Raw genomic sequence first — 18,542 nt, forward strand, 5'->3', positions numbered from 1 at the left:
CGAATTCAAAATTGATTGCCTCCTCCGGATGCGATGAATTTCCACTGATCGCAGCAACAATAAACGAAGAGCCCTCAAAAATAAACAATATTGAAGGCGTAGTAATAAGTACACTGGGGCATTCCATCCATAAAATGAGGCGATACGGATTAGAGTTCAATCGCGATGGACATAACAATTATGATTATTCCGAATCCAGTGGAATTATTTATTTCCCTTTCACCCACTGATAGTGTCTATCGGGGAAAAAAAGTTGTGCCGTATGGCCCCCAAATGTTTGACCCACTTACAATAAAAAAGGGGAGAATAGGAAGTATCTGGGATGCCATATACAATATCTATTCGTACATATGTTGGCCTAGCCCTACTCCATTTTCGATAATACAGAGCAAGTCCATGGGCCATGTGATATGAAATGATATTGCAGACAATTATGGTTAAGTTTGGGTTATAGATCGTTAGATCTTAAATATCTCAAAAATGGAAAGTCGTTAGCATATTTTTTTAAAGAACTTACTTTTTGTAATATAAATAAAAGAAAAATACATTCAAATGAGGTAGTTTTGGTGTTGCGGATTATCGAGAAAAATATCTGAGTAACACATATCTGCCAGTGTTTGAGGTTGAGTTTTATGTTTAAACAGCTGCCAACTCTCTTATTATCTTACCCCTACTCTCTTCCGCTTTTTTCGATAGCGTTTTGGGTTTTTTTTTTGCATTTTCGATAAGAGAAATACAAATATACGTTCATAAACACACGTTTGTCCTGTATGCATAACCGTTTCATATTTCTTGCAATTCCACAAAATACATATGTACATATATTTTAAATATTTTAAAATAATATACATATAATGTTTTTTTTAATGTACAAGTTTTTTTTTAATTTTGTAAAATGTACAACAGGTAAACTTGTTTATACAATTTTATAACAGCAAAAAAGCCCAGAACAGAATTGCGAAATTTAAAACCAAGTCTTATTGTTTACCTTGCAGTTTTGTTTATCATTTATCTCACACGTGTTTTTATAAACTTGAACTTTTAAATATCAAATTGTTTACTTAATTATATAAGAACCATATCTTTGATTCTGTCAAATGGATTAATTTTTTTATTTTTTTTTTTCAAATATCAATGGTATAATGTCGTGATAAAAATATGAAGTTGTTTTGAGAATATAAAGAAACTCTCGAAACGTTTCACAAAGAATCAATCGTATACTCTTTGGTTAAACCATAAAGTAAAGTCAAACCTTTTCAGAAATAAATGTCACATGTTTAAAAATAACTGAGAAATCAACTTAGCTTACCTGGAAAAGCCAATCCCCCACAAAATTCAGGACTGCCAGCTTAAACATGTCCGACGAGAGTTCACAGAGCGGAAGCGGAAGTGAGAACGGGGAGGGACCGGAAGAGGATGTGGAGCAGGCCAGGACGAGGAGCTCATCGGAGGATATGCGGAGCAATGAGTGGTTGAGCCTTCATGGCTTTCCACCCGGCAGCGATGACCATTTGTTGTCCATTTTTTCACGATTCTGTTCGTTGACCACCTATCGCAAGAGGAACAAGGGTCTGGAGCTGCGTTTCGCATCCGCGGAGCACCTTCAGCGGGGTATCCTGATGGCCAAGCGCCTGGTGGTTGGACAACTACCGATCAGCTGGCATTTGGGTCACCTGGAAGATGATCCATCGGTCCAACCGCCCCCTCAAAAGGGTCGGAATCCGGCGGGCAGCGGACTCAGTGTTTTCAGCAAATTGCGAAGGGCCTTCGCCAACTACTTTCAGTAATCCCAGTTTTTGTTCAGATGAGTTCTCCCAGATTAATTATATTTGTTTAATTTAAAGTACAATACAAAAAACACATTTGAACATTATCAATTTGATGATTATTTATATTTCCTGTGAAAGGCCAGCTTTTATTCTTTGGAAACTTATGTATCATCCACACAATAACACTTAAAATAAGCAAACAAATACAATTTGGGCATTCCCAATTTAATCATTTTTGATCATTGGCCACTGAGTCATTGTTAATCAAAATGTGACAACATTCCAAATAAGAAAATAAATTATAAAAAATCTTGATTTAAAATTCCCAGAACAATTGGCTACCAGTTGAAGTCCTTTTACTTCTTACCCTTAGTAAAACGTTTGGGAAATTGGTCCCTTTGGAAAAATAAACACCAAAACCTTAAAATTAAGTGTGATTTCCACCCACATAATCCATTTAATTTAATGCGCCTAACAACAGTCAACATAACTTATTCACCATATGGAAATTTAAAACCCAGACACCATGTTGCTGATCACATAAAAGTCTTGCTAACCCAGCCAACCCCCATCCCAAATTCCCACCCCCTGCAGGCGCCCACATGAGGCCCAAAATTATATGGAAATTTTTCAGAGGAAAAAAAATTAAAAACCAGCCATAAATTATATGCTCATATTGCGGACTCTTCAATTAAAACTCATTAACATAATGGCCTAAAACAGCACTCGACTAACTGCTGCTGAATGTGACAAAAATAAAGCAATAACAGTGGCGGCGGTTTTTCGGTTTTGGGGGGGGTTGTCTGCCTTCAAAGTGAATTTACTTGTCAGTGTCGACGCGTGTAATTTATGCAAATTTTATGCGCACACCACCAAAAAGCAAAGCACCAAAGCAAAAAAAAAATAAAACAAATTTAACTACAGCCAGCGAAAAACAAGAAAATAAAAACATTTAACGCAAAGCACGCAAAATTTTTCCATTTTTTTCGGGTTTGTTTTTTTGTTTTTTTAGGGGGCGGAGGGGTGTGTCGTTTTCATTTTAGTTTATGGCGACATAAGTAAAATTTATACGTCTTACAGCCCGCAGTTACTGCGAAAACGAAAGAGAACACCCCTTTTTTTGTAGGCCATTACAGTACAGTGATAACACAGCGATGTCATCGATCAAGCTTTGCTTCCCATATCTTATCAAGTATTTGGTAATACCGCCTAATCGAATAGAAGTGAAATCTGGAATAAAGTCATCACTGGCTAAAGGTGAATCTGATCAGTACCTCATTGTAAATTTATATAAATTTATATTTAAAAATATTTTTTCTTTAATACAGAAGATTTTTTTAATTATACCTACAATATTTATAAAGCAAAATCTACTAAAAGATTTTTAGAAGGTAAACAAATTGCATTGGGTAAAATGGTTTTGTTTTTAAGACCATCAATACATGATGTGTTTTTTCATATTATATAATATAATATTAATCAGTTCATTTTTTCTAGTATCTATGTTTGTCTTGACCAGTTCCCACTGTACTTAAATGAGTGGCATCAAAAATTATGTCAAAATATGACCTGAAATTGGGAAATCCTGGACCTACTCATAGTAGTTCCCTCTCTTTCTTTTGTCCTCACTATTAGTTTGGACCCGTCTCCCCATCTCTTTCCCTCCTGGCACTTTTCACCGTGTGTGGCCCCATATGTCAGTTGCTCTCACTCACTCCTCAGTCCTCTTTCTCTCTCAAGATTCTTTCAAATTCAAATCCAAAGCCAGACAAAAACATCACTAAATTATGAAAGAGGCGACTCCAATCATGTTGTCTCGCTCCCCAGCTAAATACACAGAAAAAATTAACATGTGAGGTTTAGTAAATATATTTAAATTAAGGAAAAATTAAGCATAACTTCAGTTATAGTAGTTAGATTCTTCTTACAATCCATTTTATTTACTTTAACTAAATAATTTCTTTAACATCCAGAAACCCAAACATATAATTTTCTTTCAGTGTCTTTCGGCTTTTCTTCCTCTTCATCTGTTGCTGTTTGTAATTTACCTGCCGGCGAGTTGTTTTGTTTACCTATGCCGGCATTTCCCTCTTCACCGGCATTCGCTCACCTTTCCCCTGCTCGTTGTCCTTCGTCTTCCCATTCTCATTCGCTTCTCCTCTGCCTCCTCCTTTTTTACACAGAAAAAAAATCGTTTAATAATATGCCATTAGATTTAATCTTTATAAATAGGACTTGTATTATATCTTTTGGAAAAAAATATCATTGGATATACCAATTTTTTATAAGTTAAATAAGTTTGCCTTGCCTGTTTTGAAAAAAGTTCTAAATTTTTGGTTTCCAGCTTTCAATACTCCACTTCATCATCATAGTATACCTATTTTCTTTCCGTATGGGTCCTTCTTTAGTTGCCTTCCACTCAGCGACCGCTATTAAACGTCATTGTCTCCAAGCCTTCTTCGCCTCTTCTTCAGATTCTTCTGGATATATGGATATATGGATATATGCGTGTATTTGTTTATGGTGCGGCTTCGTCTTTGTCATGAAAGGATAATAAAAAACGAAATTATGTTTAAATATGGCCATGCCCCTCTATATCTTCATGCACCCCCCGCTCTTCACTCTCTTTTGGGGCATAGGCGTGTTAACATTTTTATTGTCGCCATGTCAGTTCCCATAAATGTGCCACACAACACCCGTATAAAGTAAAAGATATATGGACAAGCCTGTTCCCGGACCTTCGTCTTCGTATCCCTCGAAATCCTCACAGCGGAGGGTATGCATACATTAATTTTTTTAATAAAAAAATAAAATGCTAGCAAAGGTTAAAAAAATATCTCAAAAATACAATCACTAACATTGAAAGTATCTTTACCTATTTGGTTACTTAAAATACAAAATCCTTTTTGCAAAATATCAAAATAGATTTCATTTTCATTATATTACCACATCTTAGTCAAACATTATCGATCAAAATTCCCCTTAAAACGATTATATCCAGCAGGTTACGATCGATTAATTGACTTCGATTAAGAGAACCACACTATAATCTTTAGTCTTCCGTATTCACTCTTTAAGGTCCATATCGCAAACAGTTAGAAATTAATTGGATTGCTTCCATTAACCAGCTGGCGATATTTATCGTTTGGTTTATCGAATTAATCAAGCCTCCCCATACTCTCTATTATCCCCCCTTTTCAAAAACTCTTGATCTTTACAAGGCCTGCAGCAACAACAATTTGTTTACCAACAATTTATGAGCAGAGTAAGCAAAAGTCAAAAAGAGGGAGGCGATCAAGTACAGTCAAACTTCATTAGGTGGCATTTTCTGGAACTGAAATGACATGCTCACTTAAATAAAATAATTTTGCTGCCCAAATTTGTAAAAATTAGTTAGGAAACTAATAGAGAGGCATATGAAAAGTTATCTAAAATAAATGCGTGTTTTATAGTTGAAGCAAAAGAGTTTTGACTGTAGAGATAAAGTCAGGCCTGAAGCTGCGCATGCGCATTTGCCAGAGACAAATTTCCGAACGCTGATCCAACCGCTTGACCTTGCCATCAATTCTCATAATGGAAATGGCTCGCGAGTTGGGGGAAATGGAAATGAAACCGCTGGGCCGCTTTCCCAACAGCAACAAAAACCAGAAAATCCAAATACAAAATGCGATAAGCTGCAAAGCCGCGGGCCAATTTGTGCTACTTGGGTTACGTTGACGGTTAAAGGGGCTATGGATCCCACAGTTGCACTGAGAGAAAATATGCTTTAAATACTAATCTTTATTGGGCACCTTTGATATAATAAATAAATAGGAAATTTTTCATTGGGCTTAAAAAAATATATATAAAACAGGAAGCTTTTAAAAGGATGCCCCACGTTGGGCGCCAATTTTTTAAACCAACATGGCTTAGCTACATTTTTCCCTGTGCAGATGGGCGAATGTATCGCTGGTGGGATGGTGGTTTGGTTCGATGGGTAGTCGTGTATCTGGGTAGGCGGTTAAGCGGGCTACCGCGGCAATTTAACGCTCCAGTGGTCACACACACACTCGGAACCATATGTAGATCAGCGAGATATATCCGTATACGAGCAATCATCTGCATCTGTGTTGACCCACAATTAATCAAAGCCGCACAGCTGTGGACGACGCACGAATTTTGGGCAGAGTTATCAGTTAACACTAGGCCCATCGGGGCTGCATTTCCTGTATCAATTTCCCATTTGGTTGGCCAAATTAACGAGCCGTGAGCGATGACCCAATCGAATGTGGAACGAGGTTGGCCCAACGAAATGCGCAGTTTGCTGATTTTCCCAGAGCGCTTTTTTAGGCCTTACTCTATTTTAATTTTAGCTTTAATTAGCCGGTCATTAATGGAAGTTTGTATGAACACAAATAAGTTGTCAACCCAAATACCATTAATAACTTTTATTATTATAATTTAACTGAAATGTATTGTACTTCATCAAAGTATTTCTATTGTAATCAAAATGGGCTTTAGAGCCCATTTAAATGGTAATGGTAAAAAAAGTAATTGTTGGACATGTATTGTGATCTTAACTTGTTAAATCTTTTAATACATTTAGGCATACAAAATTAAGAGACTTTCTAACCCACCGGGTTTTCTGTGTACCGAATACATTCTGACCTGTTTAAAGAGTCATGGGAACTTTATTAAACTACACATTCTGACCAAACTTCTTATGATGGCTTGTTAAGTGCTAAGACACGACTCCACCAATTTTTACGACCAACCGAGTATTTTATCCAGAGTTCTCTAAGGGTATGGTAGTGATTGAACAGGGTGTTAAACATTTCGGTCTTCCTAATTTGCGTTTTTCCGTCTGCTTTTTTTTGGAAGTTTCCGCACTTCTTGGCGGCGCCATCGATGGCGTCATCAACTTGGCCAGATCCCCACATTTTGTTTTTTCTGGCGTCTTGTTCTGCGATTTAATGGACACATTATGTTCTTGACCCGCAACGGAAACGCGTGCCTGCCTCCCATTATGGATTTAGATTTGGATTTGGATTTGGCTCTGTGCAAATTGAAATATCCGCGGATGTCAGCTAATGGGATCCGATATCTATAAACACAGTGCACAACAAAAAAAAACAAAAAAACAAATGATTAACTACCCAAAAGAAAAACAAAAAACAGACGAAAACCCTTGAGAGCCCTACGATTTTTGGGCATGACTTCATTCGGACAAGAAATCTCCGAGTCTTTTTTTGGACACACGCGTCATTGCGACACCTTGACATGCCACGCCCACCAAAACATCGCCGCCCAGAAAATGTATGACTTAACCAAATCCCATCAAATTATGCGCATTCGCTGACTGCCTGTCTTGAATTTTAAGCCCCGGCGACCCCTCAAAAAAAATAAACTCCCCATCAAAATGAAAGAAAACCCGAAAACCGACAAATTTATTGAAGTATGTTGTTTGTCGGATGTATTTTGTAGTTTCAGAAGTGACAAATCTCTCGGGTTATTAAGTTGGGTTAGGTTACGTCGCGTTGTGTTGAGGGATCCGATGATTCGAATAATATGCAGCGGCATTAGTGGGGGGCGATGAAAGGGAGTGCCACATATGGGGTTGAGTTTATAGGAATAATACGAAATCAGATGCCTGGAAATGTTCGGGAACGAAATATGAAGAATGTATTCCCAAACTTATAATGCTATAATGGCATAAAAATATGCTTTCCGAGAATAAAGTGGCATGGGAGATCTTTAAAAAAAGTTATACAAAACCGAGAGGGAAATAAAATAAATAATAAAACTCGAATGTGAAAGATATCATATAATATAATATGATATACTGAAATCAGAAACAAGGCATATTTTCTTCTTTCCATTGCTGTTTACTCCCTGTTTCAGTGCTCCAAAAAAACACAAACTTGATGGATGACTTTGACATTGAGTCCGAGTGTCAATCCTCATCGTTGAGTTGTCGACTTAATGCGCAAATTGAATTAGGCAATGGTAATTCGGTTGCTTCTGTTGCTATTGTTGCCGGCCTTTTTGTATACATAATTCGATTTTGGTTACTTTGGCTGTCAGTTTACAGGCCCCCAAAGCCAAACCCGCAGAGTGGGCAATCCACAATGGACAATCGCATTCCAATTTGACGCAAATGCTGCAAAGGCAGCCAGTTTGGACACAGCCTCACTTTAAAGACCTTGCAGTATGTGGTGTTTTCCTCTGGTTTTCAAGACAGCTGCAGGTAAACGACACCGCATGTCGCCTATCTTCGATTCCGATCGGACAGGTAACAAGAGTTCAGGTAGAGAACTCCCCATCCATCTGCGATAACTTCATCCTGTCACAGCAGGAAGTATCCTGCGAATCACGCATCCCACTCTCCGGCTATTTACCCTTAAAATACAAGAAAATAGAGAGGCATAGAGCGGGACGTGACTAACGCCGATTGGCCTACGGGCATAATTAGGCCCGAATAACATCACCTGGCAACACCTCAGCACAATCGGCACAATCGCCTCGGGGCAAATACCACATTGCAAATATAGAGTTGTAAAGTACGCGATAATCTGGAAAACTCACTGGTAAAAAAGAAAGCATACAAATCCACTGTATTTTTATGGAATATAATAATAATAATAAAATGAAATCGATAATATCGATAATTATCGATAGATTGGGTTCGAAACCAGTTCTCAAGACCAAAGGGAAAAATCTAAAAAATATATATTTCGTTACTAAAAAAATCCTAATTTTTGTATAGCCCCAGATATAAAACAAAAAAAAATCCTGTTTTTATTTGGAGAATTTAGAAATTATGTTGCAGTCTCAGCCAATTTTATTAGCATATATAACTGTTTCCTAAACCTTTACTTTGAATAAAAACTCTATCCACACTTATTTCCTTCCGTGTAACAGACCATTTATAATTGGTAGCACTCTCATCTTATCGCACTGGCGCCATAAGATTAGTTTTCCAAGTAATACACCCAGACCAGAATGCGAAATCGGAACGGCATTCGATGTCCGGAAACAGATCGATCCTAGAAGAGGGTGCTCTTCAGACAGATGAGACATCCCATCCCATATAACCACACATATATGCACACCATATACCATCTTTGTCCCCAGCAGATCCATAAATATTTACACCGCCGCGAGAGGGTTCACAGGGGTCACGGGGAGACGAAAATGAATTGAATTTTTGTGGCTGCTTTGGGGGGCAGACAAATGATAATAAATAAATATGCTGTGGAGTGGAGTCGAGCGATGCTGCACCACTTAAAGATATAATATTGGGGATTGGGCGAGGGCGAACACTTGGGAACACTTGTGATAATCATGACTAATAAGATACACAAACATCGGAACGAGTCTGAGCAACCGAAAAATACGGAAAAGAAGGCAAACACAGCTGGACCAGAAAGGGGCAACCAGACAACAAAGTACTGACAATTCTGGCAAATGCAATTCGGGGAGTTCTTCAGTTTGGAAGGGGGTTACGAAAATAAGTCTGGGGATAAGCTCATTTAAATGGAAACAAAAATCGAAGGGTGAGCAAGTGGAACAGAAAAACTAGAGTCGGGCAATGAATATTTGATAATATCATAGAATATGAGACAATTTCCAAGTCTAACAAGAAAAATAAATGGTTTAACATAAAAACTATATGTTATAAAGTTTACAATAGACAAAACCACAAAAAAAAAATGTTTTATATTTACATTTACTAAATTAAAAAATAGAATTACCATAATGTTTTTTTTAACTAATCTAACAGAGAAAGATATTCTGCATTACTCATAAGAAAGAAATTCTAATTCGTCTCACAGAAAACTAGATTATTCAATTGTTTTACAGTTTAATTTACTAAATTAAAAAATAGAATTACCAGAAATCTTAAATAGTTGTATCATCTCATGATGTTTTTTTACTAATCTAACAGAGAAAGAAAATCTGCATCACCCATAAGAAAGAAATTTTAACTCATCCCGCAGAAGAAGACTTGATTAATTTCTTTATTAAAAAAATACCCATATTTTCTACGATAAAAACAGCTCTACTACTCTTTTATTACCCCTTCCACTCCGCATAAGTAATAATTGAATTTTTCTATTAGAGTCAAGACATCAAGGGATTCGCCTTCTTCGTTTTTTATTTAATCAAACAATCAAATTCTTACAAGAGGCTCTTCAGCTGCGGGTGTTGGGAGGGGTGCATATAGAGATGAATGCATTCAATGGGTTATAGGAGGGGTGGACTTGCAGGGGAACAGCCACTTGAAAGGGTTTTCAAGACCCCGGCAATTGAGGCGACACGCGCGACGCCTTAAAGCGGCAATTAATGTTCAAATTTAATTAAATGCATTCTAAGTCGTCGTCGCCAATGCATCACTGGCATCACTCCCGACCCCTCTGTGCACTATACCCTTTAGATCCAGACCCAGATCCACCACCAAAAGCTAAAGCTAGAGGTTCGGCGTCATCGGGTTTTAATTGCACACGCACCAGCAAGTGGAGCAGTCTCTACACCGAGAAAAAATACCACTAAAGTATTTTATTTAGTGTAGATTTTGTAATATAAGATATTTTTAAGGACAAGGGTTTAAGACTGCATAAAATAAACGATTATAAATATTATTGGCTTATACAATTTTAATATATATTATACCTTTTTTTTATACATGATAAATATTATTTTCTAAATACATTTATTTCTAAATTCCATTTTAATGCCAAAACAAGTTTACTATTAAATGACTCGCTTAAAATTTCTTATAAATATAACCCTCTATAAATTTCTGTATTTAATCATAAAAGAAAAGTAATACTATATATTAGTGATTATTTATTAGAGACTAAGTTTTTTTTTTAAGTGTTCTTATTTGTTCGATTCTACGATAATTGAGGGGATCAATCCCCATTCTAAGCCCCCTTTGCACCCTGTTTCCCACAACTTGCCCGCTAATTGATAAGCTAAGTGGCAAGTGCCATAAAAAAACGAACTCGCTCCAGAATCCCGAAAGCAGCCCTAAAAAATCAAATAGCTTCGTTTTCCAACTCCGCCGCCCATTTCACAATGCCTTCTCCACGAAATCGAAATTCCAGCTAGATCATTAGGGCTGTTTTATGGACTTTGGGCCATGTCAAAAGATTTACAGCCAGCGGCGTTTGGTGACCAGATTTATGTGACTCGTGTTTAATGTCCCTTTACCAAGTATCCCTAGCACCTAGGGAAAATGCAGGCACCTGCTAAATGAGCACAGCCTCAGCAGTCCAAACAAGCTGAGAAAACGAGAAAAAGAGAGACATTGGACCGGGTCAAAAGCAAAGCCGGCCATAAAACCAACGAAAATGAGACAGGGTCAGGTCAGGTCGGTGGGTCTAGGTCTCAAGTCTGTTGCAATCCGAGTGTCAGCGTTAATGACCACAAGACAAACACGTGGAAATTATGGGAAAATGAAGGAAAAAGCAGGTCTTAACCCGGCATGAAAGTCGGACTGGCTTTTGATCTAGTTTTTTGGTTTGAGGGGAAGGGGTTCCCAGGGAACCTGTTCCTTGTGTTTTTCTCATAAAATTTAGTTTAAACATATGTATATAGTTTTTGGAATCCCGGACAGGGAGTTACATCACTAAAATGAACAAGAAAACGCGATAAATATGTATATCCTAAACTAATTGTGTATAAACCCCGTTTTCTCCTTTTATTAAATGTTTAATTGCTTAATTTTTGGGAATGCGTGTATTTCCACATCCAATAAGATCAGTTCCGGAGATTTGGAATGATTTATACTTCCTAATAACCAGTTATTTTTATGGCAATTGTTCGAATTAAAACACTCAATATCTGTATTTCAATAAAGTATCTTAAGATGATTAATTGATCGTAATATCGTTTAAATCCAACGCTGCTTGAGATTTACACTTATTACTTTGTTAAAGTAGTCATTTTCTAGTTATGAACCGTTCTTATAATCTTTTGATCAATCTTGACTCCAAAAACTTGAAGTTACTAAACATTCATTGTAACGTTTGTGGTTTTAAGACCGCCAATCGGGCAAATGTGTCAATTGCGAGGCGACAAAAGCGATAACTTGGAGAACGCCCATAAGCAGCGGCTCCTTCTCCTTAATTCTTTCTTTTTTTTGCACCACCTACACCCAACACACCCAGCACCACCCCCGCTGCACCCCTCACCCACCGTCATGGGCAATTTGGCCACCAGTTTTGCCTTTGGGCACTTAAAGATTTCTTTTATTTTCGATTTTTCTTCGGATTTTCTGTTGATGTTGCTGCTGTGACGGTTGATGGCTGAGGTTTAATGCACAGAAAAAAATTCAATCAAGATTAATTTTATCTATATCTTTTTTAAGAACAAAATGTATTTAAATCTAAAAAAGATTGAATTACAAAATATATCTATCAATACTTTAAGTAAAATTTGTTTACTGCATCACCATCGAGGAAAAATGATGTAGTTACTACTTATATTTCCAAATAAAATGACTTAGATGCGAGTTCGATTCCCACCTAGGCACTAAAATTTTTTTTTACCAGTTTAATAAATACATTATTTTTGATACTTTAATACAACATTAACATTAATTGAAATTCCAGATAAAATGACTAAGGTGCGAGTTCGATTCCCACCGCTTAACACTAAATTTTTATATTTTGTTAGTTTTAAAAATACATTTTTTGATATTTTAATACATTACTAACATTACTTGAAAATCAATATAAAATAACTGAGGTGCGAGTTCGGTTTCCACCGCTTAGCAGTGAATTTTTATATTTTGTTAGTTTTAAAAATAAATTTTTCTGAAATTTTAATACAACATTAACATTAGTTGAAATTTCTTACATGTTTTGAGGTCCTTTAAATTATTTTCCCTGTGCATGGGTCTTTGGTGGTGTGTAGGTGCCACTTAATGGCCGCCATAAACCCAATCCTCGCCTTCGTGTTTTGTAGTTGTCGTACATGCAATTTCAGCTGTTGTTGTCGCAGAAGTTGCAGTTGTTGCTGCAGCAGTTGTTGCACGTTGCATGTTGCTGTTGTTGCTGTGGGTTATGGCTGAGCTTACGGCTGCAGGATAATGAACATTCATGTTAAACACGTTAAGCGAGCGAACGTGGGTGTTTTTTATTTCGGTTTTTTTTTATTTTGTTGGTTTTTTTTTGGCAATTTAACCACCCCCTTTTTGCCGGCCCTACTTTGTTGCCATTTAGCCAGTATTTTTTGCCATGTTTTCGATGGCTTTTGGCAAAGTTTCGCCGGAGAAATGTCTTTCCTCTCGTGGTTTTCATGCATCGGCAATTAGGCTTATTTTAGTATTTCTCTGTCATGTCTTTTCATAATCACTTGCTTTAATTGTAATGTTTATTATACCATTTTGTAAGCTAATATTTTATTTCAGTCTGTACCCCTAAGATATATATTATATTTTACTTAAAGTCTTTTAAATTTTGTTTTGGTTGGCACCAGAACTAAAAGTATCTTTAAGATACCTTACCCTTTTCGCAACAAGTTTTCGACATATCCTGCTGGGATTTTCGCTACTTCTTGGCAATTTGACTGCTCATTAGCGAAATCTCTCGTGCAGACGCACCCAGGCCCCTGAAGACCCCTTCACGAATCTACACCCACCCATTGCACACGTTTATCGCCCGGAGTAATTACATTTCGGCAGGGCCAAGCCCCGAAAATATATAAAAATCCAAAGAGCCAACTGAAGTGCATTGAACCAAGTCGCAATTGTCGCTGAGTCTGAGTTGAACCCACCTAAAATCGATTACCATTCGGAGCCAAAGTGGCGACCCGCAATTAGTCGATAGCCATGGCTCTATATGTAACTATAACCCAGCAGATCCGAAGTGCGACTGACCGCAGATCGCTTGTCTTGGGAGGTTTTTGTGGTTGGCTCAGCTTACCAACACGTTAAGCTCAAATAAACATATGAGCTCAGTAAATCTAGCAGGTGTTTCGCATTTAAATTCTGTAATTTCCAACTTGAGCGGAAATCCCAAATATCATGTTAGTGTTAAAGTCTACAAAACGTTGCTGAAGCGGAATATCTAATGTATATAATCAAAAGTATCAGCCAACTGCAAAAGTCCACAAAGTTTGGCATTGATAAATGCCTAAATACATATTGATTAAATGATTGTGATAAAACGTAGATTGCTAGAAGTTTAAACCCATTATACCTGGCTATATTATGTTGAAAGTCATTTACAATTGAATAATATTATTGAATGATGATGATATGATGAACTTTTTGTGGCAAAAATTTTTATTCCAAACATTTAAACATCTTTTAGATCTTATAGATAATTCCTTCTTATAAATCAATTTTGTAATCCCCATTTTTCCTCCATTTTGTAGTGTTCTTGTGGGAGCCCCATTGGATCAAAATCGACAGCCAAACACCTCACATTCTGGCGCCCTCTGGCGGTGTCCCATGACACAAAGTTTCAGTGACTGCGAACAAGTGATCACCGATGGCAGGCGATGTAAGTGAATCATGTCCACGATGACTAAAAAAAATAACTAGGATCTATAGTCATAGATATAATGAAACTTATGCTCACATCTTAAGTTCCTAGGTTTTTATTTTTAGTTCGAGTCAAAATTACAAAAAATGATTAGAGAGTACGTAAATAATCTCAAGTTAGTCGATAACTCTTAACCAAGCTTTGGTATCTGTACCCCTATTATTTCCTATTCTAAGCCTGTATCCACATCGTTCCATTGGTGAAGGTTGATTGGTTTATACCATTCATAGTTATTCATACATTTACATGCCTGTCTATAGACCTAGATATTAGTTGTAGAGTGTCCGGTTGCGTGGTAACCCCGCTAATCCTGAATCCCGCTCCCAACTGCCAAGTGACTAACAGGAGTGCCAATGGGTCAAGGGTCAACCGGGCCAAGCCAATCTAACCGATTCGCAATTTCAGTTTACCCCAATCTTCTTTTGGATCCCAATTTAGTCTGCGAATTGTACATAAACGATTGCCAAATGCTGTACAAAGATCTGTGACTAAAAACATATCTAACATTTAATTAAACTCTTTTGCTCATAATTTTAAGTAGGAGGGAATGCTGTGATCGATAACCAGGCGACATTGCAAGCGATAAATTCGATAAATTGGAAATGAAAATTTAAGTTTCTCAAATCAATATGGCTACAGAAATTTCGTGTGATCAATCCCCCGTTTATTTAATCGATTTTCCCATCGAATATTTGTTCAATCGCTCTTATCGATCATTTGTTGAATCGTACGATTAACCTACAAAGCGATCAGTCCTTGAATCGTTCGTTCACATGATGAGCACACATTTTAATTACTCGTATATACTCGTATTATCCTCTAGTACCTACTGTATAGATATCCATTTTTGTACTAGCATCTTATCCAAAATATGAAACACAAATAATGTCGAAAACTACATTTAATTTAATTTTTAATTATTTGATATTTCTTTCTCTTTTTTCTTTCTTATGTTTTTTATTTTTCCTTCTCTTCCCCATTATCTATTTGGTTCCGCCAAAATCCAAATTCGTATTCGGTGCGCATAACTGGGAAATTCATTTGTGTCTCTGCCTCAACCTCAACCTGAAACCCTAACCCACCCAAATCCAACTGTCCAAAAATACTGACAAATCTTTTCGATATTTGCCATTCGATAAATCGAACGAACGAATCCCTTAGCGAACGGAACATATGAGATTCAATTAAATAAGAGTAAGTGGTTTTGGGTGCTTTAATTGTTGTATTGCCCACCAAAAACCGATCCCAATTACCCGATTCCCGATCAAGGATCGCCGCATCTCATTGCAACCGCTAACACCCATTCAGTATTCAATCGACCTATAAATATATAACCAGTATGCCGTAATCAGTTTCCATACTTTTGGTTTGCGCTTTGATTCGTTCACTTACCTATTTGATTTTGTGTTGAATTAACCCAGGCATTAAACATACTTTCAATTCAGTGCACCCATTCACGAATTCCTATCCCAAAAAAGTAAATAAATCGCTTGTACATAAATATCTATTTTGCAAATCTTAAATATCTGCGATCACCGAATGTACAGTCACGCACGCATGCCTATGGCCGCCATATTGCTTTCCCCTGCCTCCCTCACTCTTCTTCTGCCTCTCACTCTTACTTTTACTGTTACTTTTACTGACCTACAACGCATGCGCGCACTAATTGCAATCAGATATAATATACCTAAGAGACTTGACTAAAATTACACATCTAACTGTGGAAATACACATATCTAAGAATGTTTGAATATAAATATGCCTTACTATTATATTATATTGTATTATCACTTGTTATTTTTAATAATTAAATATCACATTTTAAATCACTTGGTCGCCAATATAGCTGGGAATGATTTTTCTCATATTAACTATACACTATTACAGTTCTGACATAGTTAGTTCTTGCAAGGGAACACTCAAATGGTTAAATAAGCTTTTATCAAGCTTATACAATAACTTACTGTTAAAACGTAACGTCTCATGAAGCTTTAAGGGGTTCTTTGATAAATGGAAAGTGATAAGTAAGTGATAAGTAGATGCTATAATATTTACTAATCAATCGATAACAATCTGACCAGTATAGGAAATATATGATATCATAAACCACCATTGGAAAGTCAAGATGTCTTTGGTATTGACAAAACTTTAGTTCTACAATGACCACATATGTTTGTTTCCCTAGACCCTTTGTAAATAAATATACCCCATAATTACACCCCGCCATACAGTTAAGCTTAAAATAATTACAAACAAATATACGATAGTATTTTTCAGTTTTCTGTTTGGGGTCTTTTGCACGCTTCGATTCCAGCGACAACTTCATTATAGCCGTCACATGTTAACCATTTCCTTTAGCATGCCCCAACTGATTCTCGGAATTTTCACTCTTTACCAAGGGGGAGTTTGGGGAAAGGGGCCTCTTGAAAAATCCCAAAGCCCCTTAAACGTGGCTTCACATTTTCGGCGGCTTCAATTGGCGACTCATTTAGCGCTAATTATAAAGCCCTGACAACTGGGTTCTTCACCCTAGTAGAGGGTGTCATATGATTTTCCAGAAACGCGCAATGCAGTCACATAAAGAATTGCGTCACTTAAAAATAAATAAGAAATACAAATGTAAACCATTTTTAAATATAATTTAAATAACTTTCCCAGCTCTATTACTTCAGTGCTTTTGGATAAAATCATACACCATTATTTGGTATCGTTTTTAGGAACCATATTTAAAATTCTTTATGAAAGGGTATTCAGTATTTTTGCAGTCTTCACTCGTATGTAAATCCATTTGCGCTTTTACCCTGCTGGGTGTTTATGGCCCCCTTTGTCACCCGAGTGTTAATATGGAACTGGGTCGGCTGCATTTTTTCGCCGCTATAACCGGGGTTCTTCTGTCGCTTCTTCTTCCTCCACTTCTTTTTCTTCTTCTTTGCTCTTTTGGCAATCAGAGCGTGGCCGTTTCAAGAAGAAGCATCTAAAAAAAATCTAAAAAACCTACAAAAGACGAAGAAGTGGGCTTTGCCAACGGCGCCGCCCAAGAACGTGACAAATTTCTCAAACTATGAGCACAGAAAAATACTTAAACGAAAAGCAGAACAACGGCTACACAAAAACAAAATTTACATTAATGCAAGATTATGTTTAACTGAAAATCAAAGTATATAAACTACACAAAAAACAAATGACATTCTAATAAATAAAACTGTTATCTTAGAAATTTTGTTTCATATTATTAATTTTTATATATTTATCCAAGAGATCTTAAATTATAGAAAGATGTGTATATTAAAAAATGTTTAAGTCCTCAGCCATTACCGAAAATATGCCTAGTTTGAGTTTAGTTTATCTAAAGTTCGCAAATTTTTTAAAAGATATTAATCAAAGAACAAATTTAGGAGACATTTTCTTGTAGTGTATGAATGCAATGCAAAACAAATGTTGGCAATGGCATAAAAATAACTGCACATTGTAAAAAATACAGCGCATATGCGAATTCTTGAGCAAAAATAGCATCGGCATTTTCGATGGGCGAAAAAGAGGGCGGTACAAATGGGGTATTTTGGGTGCGGTTTTGTTGCATTACTGCACATTAGCCATCCAACCCCTTTTCCCGCATAATTACCTTCAGAAGTCCGAATTCTTTTCGTCTCTAACCAATGTCAAAAACGCAGAAAAAGGGGAAATTGCTGAGAAGAAAAGTGGAAAGGGGGAGTGACAGTGGGCGAATCGTCCAGCTGCGCGACTTTCACTGCGCAGGCGCGACAGACGGGCGCGTTTAAAAACGCGTCAAACCCGTCAAGAACGACCCACGCCCCATGGCAACCGAAAAGATACGAAAAGAAAACGCTACAGCGAAAGAAATTATGATTCATATAAATATTAATGTTTAAAATTGAAATATTGGATTTATTACCCATAACCTTTGAAAAAATCTTTAAAAAAATGGTTAGAAATTCATTGAGATTATTTATTAACATCATTAACAGTATTGGAATTTACAAAATAAAATTTTAATTTTAAATAAGTTTTTAATCTCAAAATATTGGAATATTTTTTCTGTGCACCACAGCTCCCCCTCTCTCTTTCTCTCGTTTTCTGTCCCTCTTGCAAGTGTAATAATCATTTATCATTTTTCAACACTTTGATGCTTTAAAATGCATTCTAAATCAATTTCGTTCGGCTCTCTCTCGTTCGCGGCTGCGCTTTCCATTTTTGTTTTCCCGCTCTTTTGCTTCGT

The 18,542-nt window shown here is 36.8% G+C and overlaps 2 protein-coding genes across 3 annotated transcripts in view; both read left to right on the top strand.

Annotated features, from left to right (window-relative positions):
* mew (multiple edematous wings) overlaps positions 1-18,542 on the top strand; it is a 58,580-nt gene that overhangs the window by 32,467 nt on the left and 7,571 nt on the right. Inside the window, exons 2-3 of one of the 2 annotated variants that reach the window (XM_017068597.4) lie at positions 14,136-14,263; positions 15,467-15,499. In XM_017068597.4, coding sequence (XP_016924086.2) covers positions 14,136-14,263; positions 15,467-15,499 — 161 coding nt within the window. The remainder of the gene's footprint in view (positions 1-14,135; positions 14,264-15,466; positions 15,500-18,542) is intronic. The other variant, XM_017068598.4, reaches the window with a different exon arrangement.
* Positions 1,256-1,964, top strand: LOC108005355 (uncharacterized). Its single transcript, XM_070997615.1, has one exon. It carries the CDS (start codon positions 1,356-1,358, stop codon positions 1,785-1,787), a length of 432 nt encoding a protein of 143 aa, XP_070853716.1. The 5' UTR covers positions 1,256-1,355; the 3' UTR covers positions 1,788-1,964.

Source organism: Drosophila suzukii, chromosome X (genome assembly GCF_043229965.1).
Source record: "Drosophila suzukii chromosome X, CBGP_Dsuzu_IsoJpt1.0, whole genome shotgun sequence".
NCBI lineage: Eukaryota > Metazoa > Arthropoda > Insecta > Diptera > Drosophilidae > Drosophila > Drosophila suzukii.

Coding starts and splice junctions, on each gene's coding strand:
- LOC108005355 (XM_070997615.1), top strand. CDS start 1,356: ATGTCCGACGAGAGTTCACAGAGCGGAAGCGGAAGTGAGAACGGGGAG.